Genomic DNA, 27,380 nt, shown 5'->3' on the forward strand with positions numbered 1-27,380 from the left:
ACATAAAAAGATATGCCTCAATCGGAGCAGATGATCATACCAAGGAAACATGAAACCCTGTATGCCAATCTGCCAAATGTGCATCTTCGGTTGACTTATCAACAGCATCTGAATCCCCACCATGCTGTCTAAAGTTGAAAAAGAAAATGTACAATATTAAAAATAATATACCAAAAAAAGAAATACAACCCAAAATGTACCTAGAGAATATCAGAAAAGTAATTCAAGACCAAGTCAAGCATGCTTGTGGACATGGCAAATCCATGAGAAATTCCTAAAAGATCCCTCAAAAGCAAACGGACTAATATGCCTTGGTTCCTAAAACTTATATCAATACAAAGACTAGTCTAATAGAAATCATAATCATGCATATATGTTGATATAAGAACCATCAAATTTGCTAGCAAGTCACAAAAACCTTTACAAGACCGATCGTCATTGTTGAGTCCATCCTCATTTCAATTTATCACATTGCAAACTCATTCATGTGAAATTTAGCATAAACTCATATAAAAATTATGTCATCAATCTTGGAAGGAAAATGTTAAGTTGCCACTCAATGCATACAATTGGCAGATAAAACAACAGTGATGTAGACAAAAGCTAAGAAGATTCACAAAGGAAATCCCATCACAAATCTAGACAAGAAGAAAAAGAACAAATATAGAAAAATTAGATAAGAACAAAATAGTAATATTTGCAATTAAAACAAGAAGCAAATGTGGAATCTGATGACATATCATAACAAGAAGAAAATGTAATATCCCCATTTTTAGGTTCTCTTGCACTGCAATTGGCTCTAACCTTCTCAGTGAGTGTCAGCCTTGTAAAAGGGATTATTTCATGTTGCCAGTGAGCTCAAATAGTCTTGAGGACACTTATGCATCTTTCCGAGGTGAATTTTGCCTTCTAGTGTATTCTCCAAGATTCTTGGAGAGGACCTCTATTTACAGTAAGTCACCCGGTTGGCTTTGTTCCCAGAATTCATCATCAATATCACTCCTGTGCAGTCAGGTTTCGATTCCAATGCTTTTTGGCAGTTTCTACAAAATAGGTGTATTAATAGTTTTATTTTAATTATCTCACTAAGGTTGCTTATATTTTATTAAAATATTTTTAAAGCATCTTAGTTTATAACTCATTGGAACCAGAATAAAAAGCTTTAAATACGAGGGACCTTATATATCAAATTATCATTATTTTAATAAAAAGGTCTGTTGAAGCTAAAATGTTTTAATTAAAAAATGAATTTTAATTGCGCTTTCCAAAAAGTTTGGCGGGAAAAAGTATATAAGGCTTTTCAGGGGCTTTGCATTATGCAGATTATTACATTGTCTCTGGTGAAACCCTTGAGGTTTGGAGATTGATCTCCGTTCATCTCAGCCTTCTAGAGGCTGGAAACCCTCTCAGAGAAGATTGGCTACGGTGGTGAGAGATCTACCCTGGTTAATTCGTTGCAGCTCATTCAAAGTTACAAATCATGCATGGAAAGAAGATTGCAGATCTAATTGAAGGTTAAATCATGAAGTTTTGCAAGCAAACGATTTTATTTTAGGTGATCGTTCCTCTTGAGTTGACTGTTATTCTTGGTTTCAAGGATTTATTGATAGATTTAGTTATTTTTTAGTTGCTAGCTCTTCAGCAGCTAGAAGTTAAAAACTATGATGTCATAAGTGAATGTTTTCACTTCCTCTTGCTAGGCATATGAGTATATGAAATTTGGGCACTTGGGAGTTTTGTGTTAGACGGGGAGGAGATTTAGAAATTAGCACCAGTCCTTAGTCAATACGCAGGGCAGAGACAGTTAAACTGTGGAGCTAGCAAGGAGACAGGAGTGAATAAAGACAAACTAAGAGAAATCGTGACTCATTTGAAAGTAAAAGTGATGACATGGTGTTGACGTGTATTTTGTACACAATCATACACAGAATAAAATACCCAAAGGCATCTTATCCTCTCTTGAATAAAGTCGCTAACTGCTGAAGATATCGCAAGAAGGATCAGTTAGGATGACTCCAATGTTCTTTTTAGTAGGGTCTCTACGTGTGGATAAGCACCAGTGGTCGTTGTGATTGCTGTGTCATCAAGGGGCCTTACGTCGCCGAAGATTTTTCTAAACTAAACAAGCTTTTCAAAAATATCAAAAGGATAGGATTTGCAAGAGGTCTAATCTAGTCTAACCCTAAGATTGACTTAATGTGGACGAGACTTGGTGAGATTCTACCAACTTCAATATTGCCATAAATTAACAACTCAATTGAAATTGATGCGATCTTCTAAGGTAGCAAGTGATTTTTCAATACATCAAAGATCAAGGACATTACCACGAAGGTACATATCCAAGATACAACAACGATTGAAGGTTTAAGCAATTCAAGTATTCTCCAGTCGACCACGCAAGGCGTTCCTACAATCAGCAAGAAGCTAGTGGTTTGGAAAGCGAATCCTACCAAAGATCAAGTCCAACACTTTGTCCTTCGAATTAACACACTACTTTGATTGAGAATGATTCAAGAAAAATGAACAACCATGAAGATAACCAAGAGAATTGCAACAAAACACCATAACTTCAATATTTCGTTGATCTCAAAGCCATCATGTACAACAATTGTTTGAATTCCTTTCTCAAAGCTCAATCTTGCTACAAAAGTAAATTGCTTCTAAACTCTCTTATTTCTCCTTAATCTCTAATTTTTCTAGTTCTAGTTTCTCATTATGCAAAATGAAAAGAAATGAGGGTATATATAGCATCCTCAATTACAATGAACGGTCCAGATCGAAAGAAGATCAATGGCCAAGATTATGACACCTAAACCCTAATTAGGGTTTTATTACAAAAGTTCCCCTTTTATTGCACAACATTAAATGCATAGCCAATTATTAAATTTGGCACGAAAATCTAGGAGACATAAACCAATGACAATTAAGGTGCCATGTCATCTATAACAATCTCTCATCTAGAATCGTATTCCCTTTCCAATGCTCCTTTTTAGCATATGCAATGAATCTAGACACGATTCCTTCGATCTCAGCAATTGGAATCTCGGGAAGATTCTTCATTCTCTCTTCCAAGTGGATGACCTGATCAAATGCCTGGAGAAGAGCAGCGTCCCAACCAGGTTCAAGTTCCTTAGTCTTTTCAATTAGCAGCATGGTAGCAAACATCTGGTCCCATTGCTCATCTATAATAACATTCTCATCTTTGCAAAAGATGACCTTGACTCTATCTTCCAATTCTTGCAAATCCACATCTGTCTCAATCTCGATCCTCCTGCCAAGAATGGTACGTAGTACCTCAAATACTCTGTCCTGGATCGAGTGGATAACCTCCTCAACATGGCTACATCTAGTACTGATGTCCTCGAAGAGAACTTCCTTCATCTGGAGTAAGGTTGACCACTCTGTAAATCTTGCATTTCCTAATGAAATTTAAAGGCAATCTAGAATGCATCTTTCTTTTCACTTCAAGATCGTCTAAGAGATTCATCATAAAATCTTCTATCTGAAACTCATGCTTAAATTTCCTACCGACTGTCTCCTCTATATATCCATGTGGATCAAAGCTCTCTCTCAAGGCAAAGAATGAAAAAGAATACAAAGCTAACTCCTTCTCTGCATCATCCATGGCTAAAGCATTAGGACATACCTCAACTGAATTGCCTAAGATGATAGGTACAGGAACTCCATTTCCATGTCTGTGTCTGAATGCCTTCGCATAAGCTGCCAACTGTCTTGTTACCTCAAGTAACACTATTCTGTCTGTCGGATATCTCGGCAACATGTATGGAGGTGAAGGACATCCATGGACTCTGATATAAGTAAATTTCGGAAATTGGATAAACCAAGCACCGTACCTCTTTACTAGTTCCTGTGCATCCTGAGATAATCTATTGTGAATCCCGCCTTGCAACGTCCTGGTGATGTTCATCGTGAAGGTATCATTAACTAACTTGTAGTTACTTCCTGGTGGATGATGCAAGTGAACATAGGAATCACAAACTCTGACCTCGCCGGGTCCTCTTCCAATCACTCCTCTATGAGGTAGTCCTGCGTACTCAAAGCTCCTAATCAAGGCATATATGACATATGAACTCATGTGGAAGGACTTGGTAGCCTTGAGTCTCCTTAACTGTACGTCCAAGCAATGGCTAATCATCCTAGCCCAATGAATTGTTCCTTTTCCCTGAACTATTACCTGGATAAAGTAGAACATCCACTTCTCAAAATAGAAGGCTTGAGGAGCTCCTGTGACTCGGTTGAGCATTGTTATCAAATCTCTGTACTCCTCCTGGAAGTCGATCCTGTGTGGTGTGTTCGGGATCTTGCTCAGGCGAGGACGACTCTTAAGTAACCAGTTCTTGTTGATGATGCTTAGGCAAGCATCTGGATCATCTTCGTACATAGACCTGGCTCCTTCTATGCTCTTGTAGACCATATCTCTGTGCTCTGGAAGATGGAAAGCCTCACTTATAGCTTCCTCTGAAAGATAAGCTAAAGTGTTTCCCTTGGATACGATCGTTCTGGACTGTGGATCATAATGACGAGCACACTCAATCATCAACTCATGGCACTGAATTGCTGGAGGGAAGCCGGCCGCCTTAATGATGCCACTCTCAATTATCCTCCTGGCGACAGGTGATGGCTTGCCAATGTAAGGGACCTCTCGAAACTTCTTCATGCTGAAGTTGCCCAAGTTGGTATCTCCAATGTTGCTCCACTTAGACACGATCTTGGTCTCCAGTTCCTCGTTCTTTTGATCTTCCTTCATGAGAGCAGGACGACTGGTGGATGCTCCCGCCTTCGGGGTCGCCATTGTAATACCTACACAACATTTCATAATAAGAACTAGATTTTGCAATGCATAACATAGATTAGACCAAAGATTAATTTTAGGAAACTTCATGATAAGTCCTTGAGTTATCATTTCCTAAACAACGATTGAGCTATTGAAATTCAAAATTTCAAAATTCAAAATTTAAGGTAATGACAATCAAAATTCAAAATTAAAACAAAGGATTACATCGCCATACCTTACTTGAGATCTAACTCTAAAATGCAAAATAAAGAGATTCGCCTAGGCCAAAATCGATGTTTGGAAGATTCCAACGTGATCCTTTTCAAACGAACGTCCACCTTAGCAATTCGCCACCTTTGGGGTCTTTGACATGATCTTAGCAGGTTCGCTCAACTCCAATCAAACTCGCACTCCCCTTGGATGAAGCTCGCGCCTTCCTTTGAATGGAAATTCGCACCTTGCAATTGATGAAATTCGCTCCACTTGAACACAATTCGCACTTCTCCTTTACTCTCCAAAATCGCATATGAATGAAGGTTTAAATGATGATTTGAAAATGAAATTTTCACCTTCCTTTATAGGCGCTTACCCCCTCCATTACCTCTAGGCCGACTTTTTAAAAAAAACAAATTTTAATTAAAAAAAACAAGGGCCGACTTTGTAAAAAATAAAAGAATTTAAATCCAAGCGCTCCAATTTGATTTTATTTAAAATAATAATTAATTAATTAAATGCCTTCGTTTTTTAATTAATTCGATTTTTTAAATAGGCAAAATTAATTAATAAATGCTCATGCGCAAATTTTAAATGCTATTAATTAAATATTCAAATTTTATCGATTTTTTAGCATTTAATAAAATTTAAGAATTGTGTTAGCGCCAAAATTTGGGAGAGGTAAGCGTACAAACCACATCGCTCTGGTCCCTGGGAGAGGGACAGGAGCGAATTATCATCTTAGTCTTGATTCTTTTGCCTTTTACGTTCAAAACCATCATCTCCACGTTGAAACTGGCATGTTTGCTAGGAATCTCGAGCTTGATTGACTTGATTTCGTAGACGAATGCCCCTTGTGACCATTATCGCCCTGGTCCCTGACTGAGGGACAAGAGCGAACTTCCATTTTTAGCTCAAATTTGTGATCTTTGACGTTCACTTCTTGTTTGTCGCCTTCCAAATGACGTTTTCAACCTTATGCATCTTTGTTTTGATGTGATCTTTGGAAGAAAATGAGTGATGTAGTTAATATCGCCCTGGTCCCTGGCTGAGGGACAGGAGCGATCTTGTCTCCTTGCTCTAGTTGATCACCTTTTAACGTTTAACTCCCTCGCATATCATCTTCCCAAGACACCTTAGACTTTGTGCAACCTTGTACGTCCTTGACTTAACGTGATTTTTGAAAGAACTGGCTAGTATAATGAATATCGCCCTGGTCCTTGCCTGAAGGACAAGAGCGATTCTTGGTATCCTGGGCTCATCTTTGTTTCTATCAACTTGCAATCGCCTTCACAATGTAAAACGGTATCCTTTGATCCTTCTTAAACGCTTGAAACATGATCAACATCCAAAACTTAAGCATGTTTAGAAATTTCGCTCTGGTCCCTGAGAGAGGGACAGGAGCGAATTTGGGTATATAGTATAAATCTTTCATCATATTAACTTGCAATTGTCTTCAAGGTTCAAAATGATGCTCTTTACTCCCTTTCGAACACTTAAAATGTGAGTGGCAACTTAAATTTGGACACATTTGAATATTTCGCTCTGGTCCCTGACTGAGGGACAGGAGCGAACTTGAGCATATAGTGCAATTCCTTCATCTTTGGCGGTCCTTGCAACTTCATTCTTCGTCGAGACACCTCAAAACGTCATCGCCACCTTACACCTTGACTTGGAGTGACTTGAATTTGGGTGGAAGGCAAGATAACTAACATTTCGCCCTGGTCCCTGGCTGAGGGATAGGAGCGAATTTTCATTTTCAAGCTCAATCACACTTTGCTAACTTCCAAAATTATCTTCAATGGACTCGTTGTGCCCCCTTTCATTTATCTTTGGCCTGGAGTTCGTTCTAACTTGGCAAGAAATTGATCTAAGGAAGAAATCGCTCTGGTCCCTGGCTGAGGGACAGGAGCGCCTAGGCAAATATGAGCCTCCTTTTGGTGTCTTGCAATCTTCAATTTGTCTTCAACAGGTTCGTTACACCTTCCTTGCTTGCTTCAAACTCAAAACTTACTTAATCTTCGCTCGAATTTTGCCCTATGAGGAAAATCGCTCTGGTCCCTGGGAGAGGGACAGGAGCTATCATCAAATTTCGCCCTGGTCCCTGACTGAGGGACAGGAGCGAATTAGTTTCTAGGCCAAGTTTTCCTCATGTTAGTGTTTTCAAATTATATTCAACTGATAAAATGCACTTCCTTGGTTCTCCTCAAATCGCGAAATTGTTGAAATCTTGCAAGGACAAGGCAATGCTGGATTTTAAGCTCCGGTCCCTCACTGAGGGACAGGAGCGATCTTTGCTCCTGGCACATTTCCATGCTTGTGAAATTCTTCAAATTATATTCAACGGAAAGAACATGCCTCCCTTTATCACTTCCAATCCGAAAATTGTCTTGATCCTGCAGAGACAGTAAAATTTTGAGAAACAAGCTCCGGTCCTTCACTGAGGGACAGGAGCGATTTTGCTTCCACAGGCCAAAATATCATGATTTCAAGGGTTTAGTTACTTCACAAGGCAACAACAAGACCTTTCCAATGCCCAGAATCAATCATCAAAATTCCAAAATTTAGCCAAAATCATTCAATCAGACAAAATCAAAAATCCCATCATTAACACTTAGACAAATTTAGACTTGCACTCAAAATTCCGACTGAAATTAGGCAAATTTACTGGACCTCTGGCGAATTCACTTCATTTCAAAACTGCATCCTACGGGAGGAAGCTCAAAAACTCTCAAGACGGACTGGACTCTGGCCTGAAAACGTCAAAACGGGAACCCTAAGGCTTGACCCTAATCCAGACAACTGACACACTAAACCAAAACCCTAAAAAAACGAAGAGAAAGGCGAGCAAAACGAGCAAAAAGAGGGGGTCCCCATTTTAATGGGGCGATGTGTGAAATGGTCACAACACATGGCAGCCTAGAGCAGCAGAATACTTCTAAAAAGAAGCAAAAGAGAATTGTGGAGAAGTGAATTAAGCTGGCCATGGTAATCAATTCCCAACTTGGCCAATGACATTGGTATTTTGAATTCATGGTTCTTTGCTTGCTAGCTTGAGATATCTATAATGGAAATTGAAACATTGGTAAACGAGGTTCTTATGGACACCTACATATTAGTTGGACGTAAGTGAGAAGAATCTGATCGGAGGGAGTAAGAGAAGCTCGTAGTAGATTGGTTGGGCAAAGCAATGTAATGAATTGACACTGAAGTTAATCATTCTCATATGGCGTCAGAGGGCTTCTTGCGTGGTGCAACTATTCCCTTTCCTTGGCATGTTTTTTGTGTGCTGGGCATACAAGGGTGACTGATGGTTTGGCATATTGACAGGATCAAATCCACCTTGCTGGACACATATTCCCTTCCTGGCAAGATGTGAGGGCTGAATGAATATTTGAAATATACTCTATCTTCCATTGCAGAGTCGGATTGTGTGAAGGTTGAACGTTGAAGATTGGGTACTGCTAATAAAGCATAGAACTGAGTAAAGGTAGGGTCGACATGTTGTGCCATTCTCTGAAGTTGGTATTAATCATTGCAGCATAGAAGGGACAAGTGTGGATGTCCAAGTTTGTTGAATGCTCCCAGCTGTCACAGAAAATTTTCTGGCATTTGAATTTGATGGTTGTGCAAAAGATTGCAATGTTTCTGTAGTGTATCGGCTGGCTTTAGTGACTGAGTATTTGTTGCTGACTGAAATCACTTAAGGCTGTGGCATAAGGTAAATGCTGTTGTAATCCCTATATCTTGTTAATTAATGAAAGATATCTGCTTGAAGACTGTAATTTCTGTTATGAAGTTCAGAGTTATGCATATGTATCAAATGCATTTGTAGAATCATATGTCTGTCTTAACTTTCTGTTGTTAAGATACTGGACATGATGTTCAATTTACATTCAATATGCAAGTTATAATTCTATTATCTAATTTTGTATTATTAATTTCTTATTGTATATATCTAACTATCTTCTTGCTTGTAGCAGATGAGAGGAGCATTTTATATTTTCTATTTCCTATCTCAAGAATGCCACTTACTATAAGCATATGACAAAGGAGGCACGGTCAAGCAATGCCTTGATCGGTCATGACCGATCAAGACATTACTTGATCGTGCCTTTTTGTTTATACTAACAAAAGCATGTTACGGTAAATGCCAATCGGTGTTTATAACCGAAGTTCATCGGTGTATTAACCCAACGCTAACAACCAATAGTATATCGGTGGCTCTCAATGCTAACAGCCGATAGTTATCGGTGTGTTAGCCTTGACAACCGATAACTATCGGTGTAGACTAACACACCGATAACTATCGGTGACTAATACATTGCCACCCACTATGCATTCCGATATACCTTATATGCAACCCGATATATATTATATGCACCCCGATATAATATTATATGTAACCCGATATAATGAATATTCAATTCGGTATATATTTATCGGTGTCATCATTATTTATGTTTAATTGATATTCATCTAAATACAGGTTTCATTAGTAGATGAACATGAGGAAGATACATAGTGTGATTATCAATAGATTGCCCATATGCAAATATAGAATGGCTATCAAGGATGAATTAATTACTTGATGGTTATCTCATAGTTATCGATATGATAAATGATTGAATGAGAGACTTCATTTATCTCTCATTCAATCATTTATCTTACCGAAGCTATTATGCATTAACACACTTTTCGAAAAGCTCTCAAAATCCTCTTTCCATTGAATCTAGATTCATAATTTTGAATATCTGTGTGAGACACACAACCCAAAAATTCTTCCCTCTTTGTCCTAAAAGGAGCTTTGATACCAAATGTTAAGGACCTCAAATACAACTCCATAGAATAGCCACTTCAATGAGGCAATTCTCTTATGCCACTTCTAGGGGGAAAAGTTTCTATATAGCATAAACTCCAATTACCATATTCAAGATTCATCGTTTACACTTGGGAAGCCCTTATAATATATAGAATTTTGCTACAGACAGCTATTGACATCCTATGCATGTGGGATAAATACTTTCATTATAATTAATTATTGAGATGAATTACAAAGTATATACACCCACACCTTTACTTATTTACTAATTACTACCAAATGTAACATAATATCATATTCCTAGGTACATCATAGAGTCCATTGAGTTTGGAAACTAGCAAGGTGTTTTTTATCTTCCACATTGCAACCAAAAACATGCATGGGATGCATTCTTCAATAAAAATGCTGGGGTTTTAGGAAGCAAGAATTGAGTGCCAAGGTAGAGAGGGATTGGTTGGAAGATTATTATTCTGCTTTTAGCATCATGGCTGAGAGACGATATATTCTCAACATAAAATCAACTCAAAAACAGTTAACCCTACTGAGTGGCAATACCTAATCTACATATTAATCAAGTAATCAAAAATTCACCAACCAATTGATTTGCACTCTACTTAATTAAATATAATTAAGCATACATTTCACAATCACTTCCCATTAATATCAATTCATTATAACAAGTTTTTTTTAGCATTTCCCATGACATATTTTCAATTTTTATGAAGGCATGCCAATCTATTGTCGATTCTTGTAATGTGGTAGTGAAGAATAATGACATTTTTCTTAAATTTGCATATCACCCAATTGTCTTTCAAAATAATGTCGTATGTCCCAAATAATTCTTATTTTTTTATGAAAGTTTTAAAAATCCTGCATTCATATGGTAGTTTACATTTTCGAACACAAACCTTCCTTTCCTAGTGTCTCATTCTCAAATGGACTTGACCAACAAGACCTTTCCCTCCAACCTCAGCATCCATGTTCTCCTTATCCTCTTCCTAGCTTGGTGCCTTGACTTATATTTGTTATTTGATAATTATTAATTCTTTAATCTTTGACTTATTTCTTCTATTCCTCCTTACTACAACTCTTCAAACCATAAATTCACAACTCTTATTTTCCTTTTCCTTATTCTAAATTATCTAAGTGCCTACTTTGGATTCCTTGCCCTTTTCTACTTCCTACTGATTGTGTAACCCTATTGTTCTAGTTTCAATGAGACATCATATTCCACCACGATTATTGCCAATCAAGCCACACCAAAATTAAATCTTGGCATGTTACACACAAGATCGACTTTCTAATTGTAAACACCTAAAATGCATTCTCGCATTTCCACTTGATCACACCTAAAATACATTCCCACAATTTTGTTGTCCTCACATCAAATCCACCTTACTTATTGGCTTCTAACATTAATTTTGATCATTAGTGATATATGATTTCCACAGTCCATAGAATTTCTTGTAGTAGATTTCGGGATAAGATCATGTGCGAGATCTAAAAACTCGCACACAATCTTATCCAGAAATCTACTACAAGAAATTTTGATCATTATCCTCACATTGATTAAATAAGTCCCTACTATTTAGTTAACCAATCTAACCTTTCTTCCAGCATTGAATAAATTAACTTTATTTAATTAATTTAACCAATTTGACATTTCTTCAAAAGTTCAACCTTAATTGAATAAATCACATTTTTTTAATCAAATCAATCATTTTCCAATAAATATAATAAATACAATTCCTCTAAACCCCCCCTCATCATTGGTTGAATAAACAAATCAAGTTTAGTCAACACATTAATCATTTACACATTCTTCCACTTTGTTTAAAATAAACATACAATTTTGCACATGGCTCCACAAAGAACCTTTGTCAATTCTCATCCTCCATCAAAATTGAAAAAATCTACACCTTTCAACTTTTCCCAATCTTTCCCCTAATCATGTGCACCAATCACATAATGCTACTTGTTGGTCTTTCATTCTCCATTGCATGTGGATCAACCATATCCCTCAATTGCACAGGATCTAAACTCACCCATCCATCACTCCAATTCGAATTCTATAAATTCACCCTTACACAAGCTATTTTATAGATGAGGAAATGGATAAAAAGAAAGGTTATAATGCTGGATTGAACAACCAACATTGATCTTCAACAATCAACCAATCACCTTGAGCACAACACTTGGTCAACAAGGTTTGTTTGGTAGGAAGCTTGTTCTCTCTTACCACTTGTTTTTGTTCCTTTGCTCTATCCAAGGTTTAGCTAGGTATGGAATAGGATTCTTGTTTTTATGCATTGTTTTCCTTTATATTTTAGTTAACATTCTGACACACTCAATCAGACCACATTCCAATCTAATTTTTATCTTTGTTTAGTGTTTTTTAAGAGTTTTTATATATTTTCTCATGGAATTATCATTTTCCCCAATTTGGCATAGGCACATTATGTAACTGCATATCATCTCTATAGTTTGGCGCATACACTCTGAGTCAGCCCACCTACAATCCAACCAGCATTAAACCCTAAACCCCAACTTGTGGCACGACTGCATGACCTCCATGGCACATGCGCCCCTAATTAGTGCATGTGCACTCCAGGTTCACTGAACAAATTTCAACATAGGCACACTACCTTATAGCAAAGCTGCAAACACAATGGAACAAGAACACTGATTAGGGCCATAAGCACACTAATGAGTGTTGTATGTGCCTTTTTGTTCTTGCATTTATTTTCACCCTGTTTGCATTAACCTTTGCATTAACCTATAGTATTTCTACATTTTGTTTAGCATATGTGCATTATGTTTTAATGTATTTATAATCTATTTATCATTTTTGCATTTTGTTTAGCATTTTTGCATTCTAGAATCCTAAGTTTTAACGTTTCAATGCAAATGCTCAATGTAACAGAATATGCACAATTTCAAAGGCATATACACTCTATGTAACAACACACCTGCTCCAAATTCATAATTTTCTTAGGTTTTTGGGCTTTTGTTGCTAACACTCATCATAGCAGAGATCCCTTTGGTCTTTTTGTGATATTTGCTAATCTCTTGTTGCAAGTTCATTTGTTGAATACCATTCCTAGCAGAAAACTACTAACATTTGATGTAAGTTCATTTAAGCAAGACATAACTTTAAAAGTTTTCATTTGCTTTGTCTAAAGGAAAGTAACTTTTTTGTTCGATTTGGTTTGTCCAAGAGGTGTGGATGTTCTTCCCTCACACCACACGGTGAAATTGGGAATCAAAAGCATCCCTTGTACACATTTGTCTCGACACCTCACATATTCATTCCTAAGGTTAAAGAACTGATTTATCATATTTGTTTGATTTAAGGGTGTGTATGGTCTTCCCTCGCACCACAAGTTTTTCATGTCTCCTTCTCTACTGTAAAATTTATTTGAATCCTTAGCCTATTTCCTCAGTTTAGTCCCATAGGCTAATGGAGTGCTTAAAAGGGGAATAATTAAATAATTAAATTTAATTTACCCAAAAGTAAATTGAAGTTATATTTTAAAATGGCGACTTATATTTGATTATTTAAAATGGTTGTTATGAGTGAGTTTAAAACGTATTGCTAGACCCAAGGTCCTACTAAAAGTGAGACTTTTAAAAGACATATTTTATAACTTTATATGTGCGCACGCAGGGGTGGAATAGAAAATTATATTATAATCCCTCAAAAAAGTTATATTCAGAGGATTAGTTTAAAAAAAAATTATTACTTATTTATCAATTTCTTCTTCTAGAGAATGAACGAGTTCTTATTCATTTTCCTAATGATGAACACCCCTTGGAGAGCTTGTTTTGGGAACGAAAACCCTCCCAGCCATTTGAATGGTTTCATCCAAAGATCACCATAGAGCTGAATGCTTGCAAATTCAAAATTCTTCTAGTTTCAGAATCTTCTTGTGTGGAATTTTCAATATATATTTCAGTTGGTGTGGAATTTATTGTTGATGTATGAGATGAATTTATGTTAATGATTTTAAGTATGTGTGGAGGAATGAGTTTTCAATGATCAAGATTTAAAAATATTAAAGGTTTGCAGTGGCTAGTTGTTCAGCTGTACCACATTTTTTATTGCTTCTGCTGAGAATATTTATTTTCCTTGCTACCCTATTGCATCCTTTGGTGATTAATTTAAGAGGTCACAACCTCTCTATCCTTGGTCACTCTACATTATATCTTCAAATTTTATTGCTCATGGATAAAGGTGCAATTCCTTTTAGGAAAGCACCTTGATATTATATTAACGTTTTATTGCTGATGTTTGGTAGAAATAAGCAGACTGCAGCATTCTTTAGCTGATGGATATTATTTGAGCAGCCTTCAGCACCTTTTCCTCGGCAGTCATACCATTCAACGTGGCTGAAACTTTGGATAATATCATTCTGACAACACATTTCAACTGATATGATATTCTTCCAATAACACTGCAAATTAATATTGTTAATATTCATTTTTTTGGAAGTTCATATTTGCTGGTTCAAATATATTGAAGAAGATTGCTGCTGTTATGTTAAAAGATTTTGTATCGTAATTTTAGCTACAACCAAAAGAATTTCTGTTGCTAAATTTTTCTACAACTGATAGCATCATCCAAGTAATTTACAAGATTGTTGGACAATTATTTGACATAATTCATGGATTTGGTTAGTGAAGAGTGTTAATTGCTTATCATTCAAAATTGTAATAAACTAAACAATTTAATAACAGTTAGAAATAGCATTGATATTGTAAGATCTTGGACTGTTTACCACCGAATCCATTTTTTTTACATATCATTATCCACCATTTTACTGTTGAATGAGAATTGGATGATATAGTCTGTCATTTTGGCATTGATGTAATTCTACTTGTTATTTGTCAATTTGGCATTAATCAAATCTGAATCCCATTATCTATCATTCTGGCATAATCAATCATATTTTATGCTCTGCTAGTATGACACTATTTGTAATCTAGATGGCTTGCCACCAGTTAGTTGTGATTATTTTCTTGTCCAAATACCGATTTCCATATGCTCTCACCTTGCCCACATCAAAATCTTGGTGATCAAAAAACCCTTAGGTTTGTGTTGATTGACTTAAAAAAAAATTAGTGAATTTGAGCTAACAATTCTACAAAGGAAAATACAAATGTGGTCCTGGGAAGCAAAAGAATCCCTTTAATCACTTTTTTCCCTCATAGGCTAATCCCATGTATGCTCTTTCCATGCACTGCAAGCCAATTTTGGATATCAAAAAGAGTTAGTCCTTTTGCTTTAGTTTTTTTTAAATCCCAAAATTCAAAATTTGTTTAGGCTCCAAAATCCAATCTTCAAAACCAAGGACCTCTAAAACAAATCCATGAATCTAAGCCCAAAGTCAATGGTCCACAATTCCAGAAGTTTGGAATCGACTTTGACCCTGAAATCTAACAATCCCAAATTACCACAATCCAAATATACAAGCAAAAACATAACGAGCCAGAACACAATTCATTTGAATCCCAAAATCTAGCAATATGCATACTCGATTCAAAATCCAGAGTCCTACCATCCAAGAGCATAAACAGTAAAGATCCCTAAACCAATGAGCCCTAGAATTCAAACATCCAAAAGCTACCATCACATCCAACAAAAGAGCTAATTTTAGGAAATAACATGGTGGTTGAACTTGTTGGTCCTAATTCACATTAGCCCCATGACATTTACACATACATCCATAATCCCATCCATCAATCCACCCCTTTACCCATGCCAATCCAGCATCCCAAATACCTCCTTCACTACATCCCTTTTATCCAACCCTTCATAGAATCACCACACATCCTTCATCCAACCTACTTCCCACTCCGATTTTCTTGGCAACATCTTGGGAGAAGCCAACTTAGCAATCACCAAAGCTCACAACAAAATCTGTCAAGCACAACACTAGCAGCATGAATGACATGAAGCAGTAATTGAAAATGGAACGTACCATAGAAACAAATGCTTGAATCCAACTTGTAAAAAATCAAAAATCAAAAATTTTAAGAGAAAAAGGCACCCAATAATGAAAACCATTCCTATGGCGCCTTGGGCAATTACCATGATAAAACCCATTTGAGGACATCATGTGTTAGTGTACAGCCTATGTGTACCCTATACTTAGGAGCATGCTTCTTCCACCCACTTATCTCCTCCGTCTTTCACAACCATTAGCCAATCATCCATCATATCCACATTTCCATGCCACCATACCTATCCGCATTCCCACTTTTGACTTTAATAAGGAAGTAGACAAGATCTTGAAACATGTATTTATCAATCCTTTGATATGTCCAAGCATCACATCATATATAAATGGTATATCTAGAGTAGGGGCATATCATTCCAATGCGAAAGTGTTCTTGGAAATCACATCCTATATCCACTCCCATTGCCCATTGCCATCCATACTGCCACCCTTCCATCCATCCAAAACCTTCACCCTTGGTGCTAGAGTGGATTATTTTCTAAAACAATTCAAACATCAACCAATCATAAACAAAATGTGCCCTAAAACCAATCCATAGCCTTAAAATCTAGATGCTCAAACCTTCAAGATTGTGATCCCCTACCTAGCATCCACATCCAATCCAAGCAACCCAGCACATATCCACCAACATCCATAAGTTTTGTCCTTCGTAGAGCTTAACTCCAAACCTTGTTTAGTCTTAAATCATTACATTTGAGTTAGATCATTTCCAATCATTACATTTTTCTTGGGATTTATTGCTCCCAATCCTTGCATTGTTCTTGATATATATCTTTCACACATCAACAATGCTATCATCACCATCAAATCAATGAATCATTGACTTTCAACTTGACTAGGGGCTAAATCTTATTTGATTTTCCTTTCCATCCTCTATGCATGCCTTCTTGCGTGCAGTTCTTTTGTGGATTGCATTTCTGAGATGCTCCTTGGAGAGCTTCATGACCACTGTCATAGTGGTGTATCAAGTCACAGGCCTACTTAGATATCAATGCACAAGATACATCATCACTGCAGTTCTTATACTTTGGTGCATAAATCAAGTGTTATAACAAATCTAGGATGCTCACTACATTTCAACATGTCCCTGCATCCAATTTCAAACACCCTCATTAAAATCCATCATCATTATCATTCTTTCTATCATTACTCTTATCCTCATACACACCCATCATATCCCTCTACATGACTTTCTATACATCTCATGTCCTTTACTAACAACATTTCTTCATTTCCTTACCTCCTAACCTTCACGCATCTAATCATTCCCCCTTCCTTCTATCTCTTCAAACCCATCCCATCAAACCTAATTCTCCTTTCAAGAGGCCTCTGAGTCCTCCAATCCTCATCCCATCAAACTTGGTTCTCCTCTTGAGAGGCCATTGAATCCTATCAACCCACCTACTCTCTTGGGGAATCTTTAACCCATTCTCAAACATGATTTATTTCAAAAGGACAAGGCGAATTCTACCACTAGTTCTATCTCACTAAGTGACTATACTTATCTTCTTTAAGATAGCATTGCTCTTTAGTAACAATTTCATCTCAAAGAGGGGCAATGTACACACTTGAAATCCATTCATGCAATGCATTTCCACCATCATCACACGAGATCCACCTTGCTTTTCCACTTCTAACATTAATTAATCTATTTGATCATTCCTCTAATGTTGATTAAATAACTCTCAACAATTTAATTAAGGAATCTAACCTTCTACTTAAATAAATTGAATAAATTACCTTATTTATTCAACTAATTTAACCAATTCAGCCTTTTGTTAGTGGCATTCCTTGCAACCCACAGGTGAATTAACCATACACAAAGCATGCAACATCAATGATTACAAATGATCTTTAAATTCTCTTGAGACTGAAATTTGCAAACCCTGAATACAAACTCTTATGCAGTGCACTTTGAAATGCTATATATATAAAAAAAAAATCTCTTGCTAAATTGCTTGAGCAGAACTAATGTTATATTTTTTTCTTCTTTTGTTGCTTCTCCAATAAGGATCCTATTTGGTCTTTTACAATTAGTTCCGCAGAGGTGGTAAAATAAAAGTACATCTAACAATACATAAAAATTTCTTATCATAAGAGAATCAACAAAAATTTACCAGCTGAAAAAAAATATTCATGTTGATTATGAATAATGATTTGGTCTTACTACAATTACGTTTGCACAGATTGTCAAACATAAATGCATCTGATGATAATAGAAACAAAAATTTACCTGCTAACAAAAAATTCATGTTGAATATGAATGATAATTTGTGTTGCCGGGAATAATCATTATGTTATGTTGTTATATTATGTTTATGTTGTCGTCGGTAATAATGAGTTACAGCGGTCAGTTAGTTAGCCGACGGGTAGGTAGTTGGAGTCGCGACGGTTGTGTCGCACCCCTTCAAGTATTATATATTGTGTACCTTTTCTTCGAAGTAGGATCATGTTACTCGTGTCAGATGTAATGTTATAAGCACTTATTGTACATGGACTGTGGAATTAATACAGAGGCTGGTTATTTAATATATTTCCATTATGTTCTGTGCATTTACTTTCTGCATTTAACCGTTTACCCGAGAGGGCAAACATTTGGCGTCGTTGCCTAGACGAACTCGGGAACGGAAGACACGGATGGCGCACGGACACGATGGGCCTACCCGTCGGTGAGATTAACCCAGAGGCCGATGACGCGCAAGGACACGATGGGCCTACCCGTCGGTGAGATTAACCCAGAGGCCGATGACGCGCAAAGGGAACAATCATCGTGGGACACAGAGCGTGATGGCAAGAGGCGAAGGGGAAATTGAACCCTGGAATAATCCCGACACACTGTTGATATAAATCGTGGCCGAAAGGCAAAATAAAAATAAAAATAATAAAAAGTTTTTTTGTGAACATGGCGTGTGTTTGCTGTGTATGGAAGTGACTTACGCCCAATAGACTAAATAAGGACAAAAATAAAAAGATACGTTGAATCTCAGACAGCAGATAGAACGAAGGCGTAGGCTAAGGCAGCTTGCCGAGGGACAAGGCAGCTTGCCGAGGGACAACCGGCCGAGGGGTTGCCCGAAGGGAACCCAGGAGGTGTCACGGAGGTTGCGGAGGCAGAGATAGACGGAGAGAATTACACTGTCGTAGGGTTGCCCAAAGGGAACGGAGAAGGAGTCACGGAGGGTGCCGAAGGAGAACTCTACAGTTCGCCAGAATACCACCGTAGGGTAAGAAGTCGGGAAGAGTTGGTGGAACAAACAAGGTGAAGTCTAAACCTGATCGACGCTACCAAAGACTTGCTAAAGAATTTGTCCATTTCGGAGGACAACCGCAGGGAGACAGCAGAAGGTGACGGTACGACCGAAGGTGCCGAGGGAGCACAAGGGTACCGTACGAGAGGCAATTTGTTTGGTTCGGTGTCAGCAACTTTTTCCGGAGGACCCACGAGTGGAGGTTCAGTTGCAGGAGGCGGAGGATCGCTAGGTACAAGCACACAAGGAATTAGAGGAGCAAGACCCAGTGGTGGGATGGCGAGTAAACAGAAATTGCCAAAGTTCACAGGGGAGGGCAAGGAAGATCCCTTACGGCACTGCCGTACATGTGAAACCATTTGGTCCGCCAACAGAGTGACGAACCAGGATGATTGGGTACAGCAGTTCCCAGCCACGTTACGTGGAGTTGCCATAGATTGGTACTCCGATGTACATAAGCAAAAAGTGGCCACGTGGGCCAACCTATAGAAGGAATTCACGGAAGAGTTTCGGTTGCTCCGTGATGACAACGAAATTGTAACAGAGATATACAGTACCAAACAAGGTACCAAGGAGACAGTACGGGCATACAGCAGGAGACTGAAGGAATTGTTGGGTAAAATGGAAAGCCAACCGGTTGAGGGCTTGAAAAAACGATGGTTCATTGAAGGATTGAAATCCTCCCTACGGAAAAAAATGAAAATTGTACCCCCGACGTCATATGACGACGCTTATAATAGGGCGATGGACCTAGAGAGCGAATACAAAACATCAAGGAAGAACAAAAGTAATAAATATTCATCTGACGATGATGAAGATTCTGACGGGGAAAGCAGTACGGTGGCGAATCGAGTAAAAAGGTGCATGCTCTCCAAAAGGACATGGAACGAATGCTGAAAGAATTCAAAGCCATGAAAGGGAGTACAAGTAAGACGGAAGAAAATGACGTGTGGTGTACCGACTGTAGGAGTGACAGACACACCAAGGGGTCCTGTCCCAAGAAGGCTTTCTGCGACATTTGTCAGATTATGGGACATTTGACAAAGGAATGTCCCTACAATATGAAAACCAGGAGCCAACAAGTTCTCTTCACGCAAGAGCAGCCGGCCATCGGAACTTCGCAAACCAACACAATGGCATCATCTGGAGGTTACCGGGACAACAGACGTGGTGGCGGAAGGAATAGCAACAATAACAATAACGGAAGCCGTATCCAGTATGACGCCAAGGGCCGGCCAATTATCCAATGTAGAGCCTGTAATCAGTGGGGGCACTTCGCCTGTGATTGCACGTAGGAAGCCACCCCTCAGCACCTCTGCCGATGGTGTGGGCCAGGCGACCATGAGGACGCAAATTGCCCGCAGGCAGGGGTTAATCTCCTCAACATTGAGAAGGCTGAGAAGACTGGTGAGAAAGAAGTACTGGCGATCACCCGCGCCCAAACTAAAAAGGCCACTTATCCCGACCCCCGTACAGAGAAGGAGAGATTACGGGAGGCAAAGGCCAATATTGAACGTGAGATGACGGCCGAACGACAAGACAACGATGTGGCGAGTACATCATCCCGTACGGAAGCGGAAAATAACATCATTGGGCAAGTACTGCAGATGGAAGTACCTATAAGGGTAAAGGACCTTCTAGAAACAATGCCACAGTTAAGAATCGCCATTTTTAATTCCATACAAACCACTGCGCAGGCACCTTTGCGTGCCACACAGGCGGAAGTTTCGGTCATCCCCTCGGCTGACCCAATGTTGTTGGCCTTAAATAGTGGTCGGCATCCTGCTGTAGTAGAGATGGGAATTCTCGAGGCTATCCTCAAAGACACCATCGTGGACGGAGGTTCGGGGGTGAATGTATTGCCAGAGGATACATGGAAGAAGCTGGGGAAGCCAACACTATGGCCACCCACGTTCAACTTGGTAGGTGCAGACCAGCACAGCATCAAGCCACTCGGCACCCTGATGGCCCAGCTGGTCACCATCGGCACGCAACCTTTCATACTAGATTTTGTGGTAATCCCACTCAACAAGAAGGGGTACGACGCCATCTCAGGCAGAGGGCGGCTGGTTACAACAAAGGTGAACCACGACTGGAAAAACAACACCCTTTCTATGGAGAAAGGGGGGCGGAAGTACACCATTGATCTGAGGACCCAGGTTGTTGATGAGGAACTGACATCATCTTCGGAATCGGAGGGTGAAGGGAAAGGCTACCCGAGGGACGAAGGACGGGGCTGCAAGGAGCCCAACGACGAAGGGATTCTCAAACTAGGAGAGTGCTCCGAGGATGAGACAGGGTCATTGAACGGGCTCTTCCATTGGCAAATGGAGGATTATGAAATGTTCTAGAGCTATAGGCTAGAAGTAGAGGAACCAGAGCAAGTAATAGAGGAGGCCTACCTGTCAGAATACATAGATAATTGGAAGGGAGACGCCCCAAACCTCGGTGACGTAGATAATCCGAAGATCAATTGTGTCGGCAACGATTGGAACCTTGTGTGGAAGGCCGCAGCTTTCAAAATCTTTATTATTCTTCTTCTTCTTATGTACAGGAAGGAGACCGTGGTCCCTGTAGAATTTGTGGTTCCAAGTCTTCGGATGGCCATTGAAAATAGATTGGCCACCAACGGGCCCAAATTGAAACCCTACCACGCGAAGCGCGCAGGGGACCCGAGAGACCAAACGGACACCCGAGAGCCTGGAGGGGGACCCAAGAGGATGGAAGGGGACTCGAGAGACCAGGCAGGCGACTCAAGAGGCACAGGACCACAACAGGCAACTCTCAGGCGAGGAAAACCGAGAAGGATGAAGGGCAATCCCAGAGACAGGGGACCTGAGCAGACGACTCTCTAGACAACTAAATTAGGAGATGAAAAAAAAAACCGTACGGTCGTACGACAGGCGACCGTATGGTCAAAAATATATTTTTAAAAAAAAATTAAAAAATCGTATGGTCGTACAACGGGCGGTACGGTAAAAAAAAATTTTAAAAAAAGAAGAAAGTGGGCCCACCGTATGATGGAACCACTGACGGTGACACCACCGACGGTGGCACCACCAACTGTGGAACCACTGTGCGATGGGGCCATCGGCGGTGGATGCCACCGTGCGGTGGTCACCGCACACCGCCAACCGCCAATAAAACCCCGCCCGCACACTTGCGCCGAACACTTCCACAACCCGCACAACTCCAAAGCCGCACACTCCTGCAGCCTCCATGCGTAGCCCGCACAGCCTCTAGCCGCGCAGCCGCTCCGTCGTCATGGTCCGTCGTACGGTGGAGGGGTGTAGGCCGCACGGGAAGGTGGCCGCACGATTGGGTAGGTGGCCGCACGATCGGAGGTGCCAGCGCTGTTGTTGACCGTACAGGGAGGTTGTATGGCCAGGGTGGCATCGGGGACATTACAGTGCCAAAAAAAAAAAAAAACGACGAGGACCAGATTTAAAATGATTCGCTGGAGTTTGAAGCCAGGACACTGGAAATTCAGAGTGGAGAAGAAAAGTTTTTGGCATCTTAAAATATCACAGAAATGTTGTGCGCCATGGACTTTCGTATGGTTCTAAGGGTTGTAAATTGGTGTTGGCTGCCCCAGGACCCCGCAAGGGGCGCTGCCCCCAGACCCCCAGTTTATTTTTGAGCTACAGAATACCACGGGAAGTGTTGTGGTTGTTCGTACTGTGAGAAAGAAGCTTGCAGCTAAGCATTGGCGGGGAAGCCATAAGCCGTGGAGGGAGACGGATTTGGAGGTTGGGAACAAACAGAGTTTGAGGGAAGGCATTGTAGGTCCACGCAGTTGTATGACACCAGGGAGTTATTCAATTCAGTTTTTAGCCTTTGGGGGAGTGTGATGGAGGATTTGAGGTGTCTCCTAGCATTTGTGCCAGCGGATTGTGGCCACCTCCAGGCAGGACTGGTACGCTTTGAGGAACTCGGAGTATGTCTCGGCTGGACGTGAGGTTGCCTTGGTGGATGCACAGAGGGCTCGGGAGGAGCTGACCACCAAGTTGGAGGCAATAGTCGCGTGAGACTTAGTTCAGCATACCCAGGAGTTGGATGCCGGGAGAGCAGCACGGGTGGCTATCGAGGACAAATTGGCTAGGGAGACAGTATCATTTGAGTAGCAGTTGGTGGAAGCTAAGACTGAAAAACGTGTTTTGCAGACAAGTTTGGGTTAGGCACAGGAGGACTGTGATGGCAAAGGAAGCAATATTGGTGAAATCCGCACTTGAGCATTGGATGGTAGCAGAAAAGGGTTTTCAGGCAAGGACGCAGCAAGTGTATAAGATCCGGGCCCAACTGGCGTCAGTAGTTCCTGCCGTTCATCTCTATTTTGTATTAAGTCGTTGGAGTCGACTTCTTTTCTTGGGGGGGATGATGTTGCCGGGAATAATCATTATGTTATGTTGTTATATTATGTTTATGTTGTCGTCGGTAATAATGAGTTACAGCGGTCAGTTAGTTAGCCAACGGGTAGGTAGTTGGAGTCGCGACGATTGTGTCGCACCCCTTCGGGTATTATATATTGTGTACCTTTTCTTCAAAGTAGGATCATGTTAGTTGTGTCAGATGTAATGTTATAAGCACTTATTGTACATGGACTGTGGAATTAATACAGAGGCTGGTTATTTAATATATTTCCATTATGTTCTGTGCATTTACTTTCTGCATTTAACCGTTTACCCGAGAGGGCAAACAATTTGGTCTTACTACAATTATGTTTGCACAGATTATAAAACGAGAATGTGTCTAATAGGAGTACAAAAAACAATTTACCTGCTTATAAAAAATTCTTCATGCTGATCTTGAAGGATACCGTAGACCATCCAAGCTGCCAGTTGTCGATACATAACCTGATGTCCATGCCAAAGAAGTCTGAAAGCAAATCTAATGTGTTAGTAATGCAGACAAACAAGTAAGATCCAAACTTTAAATAGGAATTTCTTTTATTTAAATTTTTTTCAAACTATATCCATAGTCTATTTCAGCAGAGAAAATAGCAATCCTTCTGTTACCAAAATTTTCCTTATGAGAGCTCTTTGTTGCCTAAAACAATATTCAATTTTTTCTAACACCCCTTCTTGCTAGTTAAACTAGCTCTACTTTTGAGCTCCATTGACGTAGATTGGTCACTTGGGAAATTTAATATTTTCTTTTCTTTTCTTTTTCTTTCCTTGAACACAAAAATCCTGGATTCTTGAAAGTTCAGTATGAATAGCCAGATGCATTCAGAGGGTCTTCTCAACTCCCCCACATAAAAGATGAGCATTATGTCATGCACAAGAGACAATCTAACATGTGTGTGAGAGACAAAGGTTCCAAATATAAGATTCAAGGATTTGGTAATATATTGTTTCAAACATATATATTTAGAAAATGCCAAGTTGCAAACCATATTCATGAACCATGAGCAAGTGCAGCAATAGGGAGAATACAGAAACATAAATTGTCACACCACCAGCATAGTACTCATCCATCACCCTCTTCAAGTTCCATAAACTCGTTCATATAATTATGCTTCATTGGGAAAACCACTATGGAATTATTTCATGGGAAAGGGTTATCTAGGATATCTAAGAGAAATGTACCATGAACTGCAAGAGGTACATTCCTTTTGCAAGGACTTGGGTAAGATTATTGAAAAGGTGTTGGTTAACCACTAATATGGGTTCCTAGAGGTTTTGTGGCACAATCACCATGCATAAGCTCATAGATGAGAAAATTGTACCCGGTAAGTTGCAACAAGAAATTACCAAAGGTGTGAAGTTTCTATCTTTGGGTAGCAATCATGCAGGGCCCCTAACTGAATGGGAGCAACAGGGGTTAGTGGAGGTGAACTTGAATGCAGTGGAAGGATAGGGTGATTCAATGGGTAGAGTCTGCTGGTGGGGGTATATGACAATTTAAACTGAAAGGTAAATAACAATTGAGTACTATATTAGCCAATAGTTGGCATTAATTTGGCAACTTATGCATCTGCACAAAACATAGGGTATTGAAATGTCTCAAACATGACAACAGTTTCTATTATAAAGTTCTCTTCATGTACTGGCTGATGTAAGACTAGTATATGGCCATTTTTGCTTGTCATGTTATAAGGCCCTTGATGGATTAAAAATCAGGCTATACTTTGTTGATAGGCCAAACTGTTTAAAATAGCTGATATAAAGAATGGTAATGAAGGTAATATAGGCCATAGATATAAACATATAGCTTATAATATGTAATGAAAATGTTTTCCGGCGAGGGCCCCAATACTCTCTCATAAATTTATGTAATGAAAAACTTATAAATATATGGTTAGAGCACAAGAATTCTTAATGATAGTTGATGCTGCACTTATGCTGCTAAAGTTATTGTTCAATCTAATTTGTTTGTGTCTACGATTATTATGTTTGTGCTTTCATTAATTGAACTGAAAAAGGATATAGCATCAAGATTTGCATTTATCTCATATGTCTACCTTGGTTGTAGCTTTGTACACAACGTAGCTTTTCAATTATAGAGATCATGTGGTCTATATGTTAAATTAACTAGTCCTTTTGAAATCTTATGTTCATCCTTTTATCAATTTCTACTTATAGCCACTAAGTAGGTGTGGTGTTGTTAAATCCAATTTTTGAAGACTTGATGTCTAGTCATAAAATCTCACCTATGAGACAAGAGTTGTTACAAATCTTGTCCTCACACCTGAGGCAAAAAGATGGGATAGAAGTGCATGATGTTGATAATTGTATATTTTTTCTATAGCGTAGAGTCTAAGGTTAGTTAAGTTACTCAAGTTTCTTTCTCTTGTTATTTGAAGCATAGTTTGAAGACTTGCCAAATACTCAGCGAAACTCGCAAGTCTCTGAGCTGACCGAGCCGAATCGACCAGACTCCAAAGCCGAGTATGGCAGAGCCTTGGAGAGTACTCGACCAAGTCCTACTCCAAGACTCTCAAGTCTTAGGCTTAGACTCTTCTGGTGCCTAAACATAACAGACATAGCAACTAAAATTTCAAATTTTGAGGATTTGAGGATCACATGGCGTGTAATATTTAAATTATGACAAATTGATAGTCAAATTAGACATGTGTGTTCTCTAAATGCATTGATTTCATTTTTTTTTGTTTAATTATGAGGTTTTTTTTGGTCAAGTCCCAAGTCCAAGTCAAAATTTTGAGCTGCCGAGTCGAGTCGGGGTCCAAGTTTTCTAACTATGATTTGAAGAGAGTTTTCACCTCACACACTATTCCAGTTTGAGTTGTCTTGCAAAAGACTTTAAATTTTTAACATATTGGTATTAAGTTATCAGTGATCTTTATGGCATCAAACTAATAACGTTACAAAACTCCTTGCTTTGTATGAGGGGGGTTCCCCAAACAGGGAACACAAAACTAAAATTTAATAATAGAAGGGACATCCAAAGTTACTATCTAGCACCTCATCAATGCTAGGAAAGGAACCCTACCTAAATGAAAATGGGAAAATTTATCTCATATCAACGAAAAGTTAGTCTCTTGAAGAAATCAATCTCCAACACAAAAAGACACTTCAACCAAGTAGCAGATGATCTTTCCAATATAGTGATGAGCATATTGCCTAGTATAAGTCGATAATCTACTACAAATTCCAATCTTTATTGACACAGAATCGATATATAATAGCCCAAAATCTCATGACCCTTAGAACACCCTTGACATGGATATATCATACATGTACTTGGTAATGTTTAGAATGAAAATTATCAAAATTATAAAATATTAAACTTTGTTTCTATAATGATTTTAAACCAGTAGAACTTCTAATCCAATTCTAACACTTTTACCCAACTTATCTTTTGTTGCCTTCCCTATTTAAACTTAATGTCTATGGCCTTCACATCTCACCTAATTCTCCCACTTTAACCCCCTTTCCTACAACCACCAGCCCCTCCCCTCCCAGTTTTAACCTTTCTCAATGATAATATCATATTATAACAATTCTGATTTAAACCATAACATTTGATCCACCAAAAGCTGATTTTTACTTTGGTTAAAACATGACAAATGAAATGGACCCATTTCAGCAAGATATTGTGTGTCTTATTTTACAAAGGAAAAACAATTTTGAATTCCCCATCATGAGCAATCCAATAATGGCACACAACTCAGAAACTATCATTTCAACAACCACTCAAACCTCCATAATAAAAGCTAAAGCAAATAGATATGGTGTGTATAAGTACAGCTTATAGACCAAGAATCTGTGCATATATCTTGTAAAGAATGTGAAGAGCATCACTTAGATTCTATGAGATTG

General features: G+C 39.0%; 1 protein-coding gene across 1 annotated transcript in view; it reads right to left on the reverse strand.

The window, feature by feature from the left end:
- LOC131039344 (gamma-tubulin complex component 4) overlaps positions 1-27,380 on the reverse strand; it is a 154,976-nt gene that overhangs the window by 90,738 nt on the left and 36,858 nt on the right. Inside the window, exons 4-5 of the mRNA XM_057972057.2 lie at positions 23,875-23,973; positions 41-128 (exon numbers count right to left, since the gene is read on the reverse strand). Coding sequence (XP_057828040.2) covers positions 41-128; positions 23,875-23,973 — 187 coding nt within the window. The remainder of the gene's footprint in view (positions 1-40; positions 129-23,874; positions 23,974-27,380) is intronic.

Source organism: Cryptomeria japonica, chromosome 10, assembly GCF_030272615.1.
Source record: "Cryptomeria japonica chromosome 10, Sugi_1.0, whole genome shotgun sequence".
In the NCBI taxonomy this organism is placed as follows: domain Eukaryota; kingdom Viridiplantae; phylum Streptophyta; class Pinopsida; order Cupressales; family Cupressaceae; genus Cryptomeria; species Cryptomeria japonica.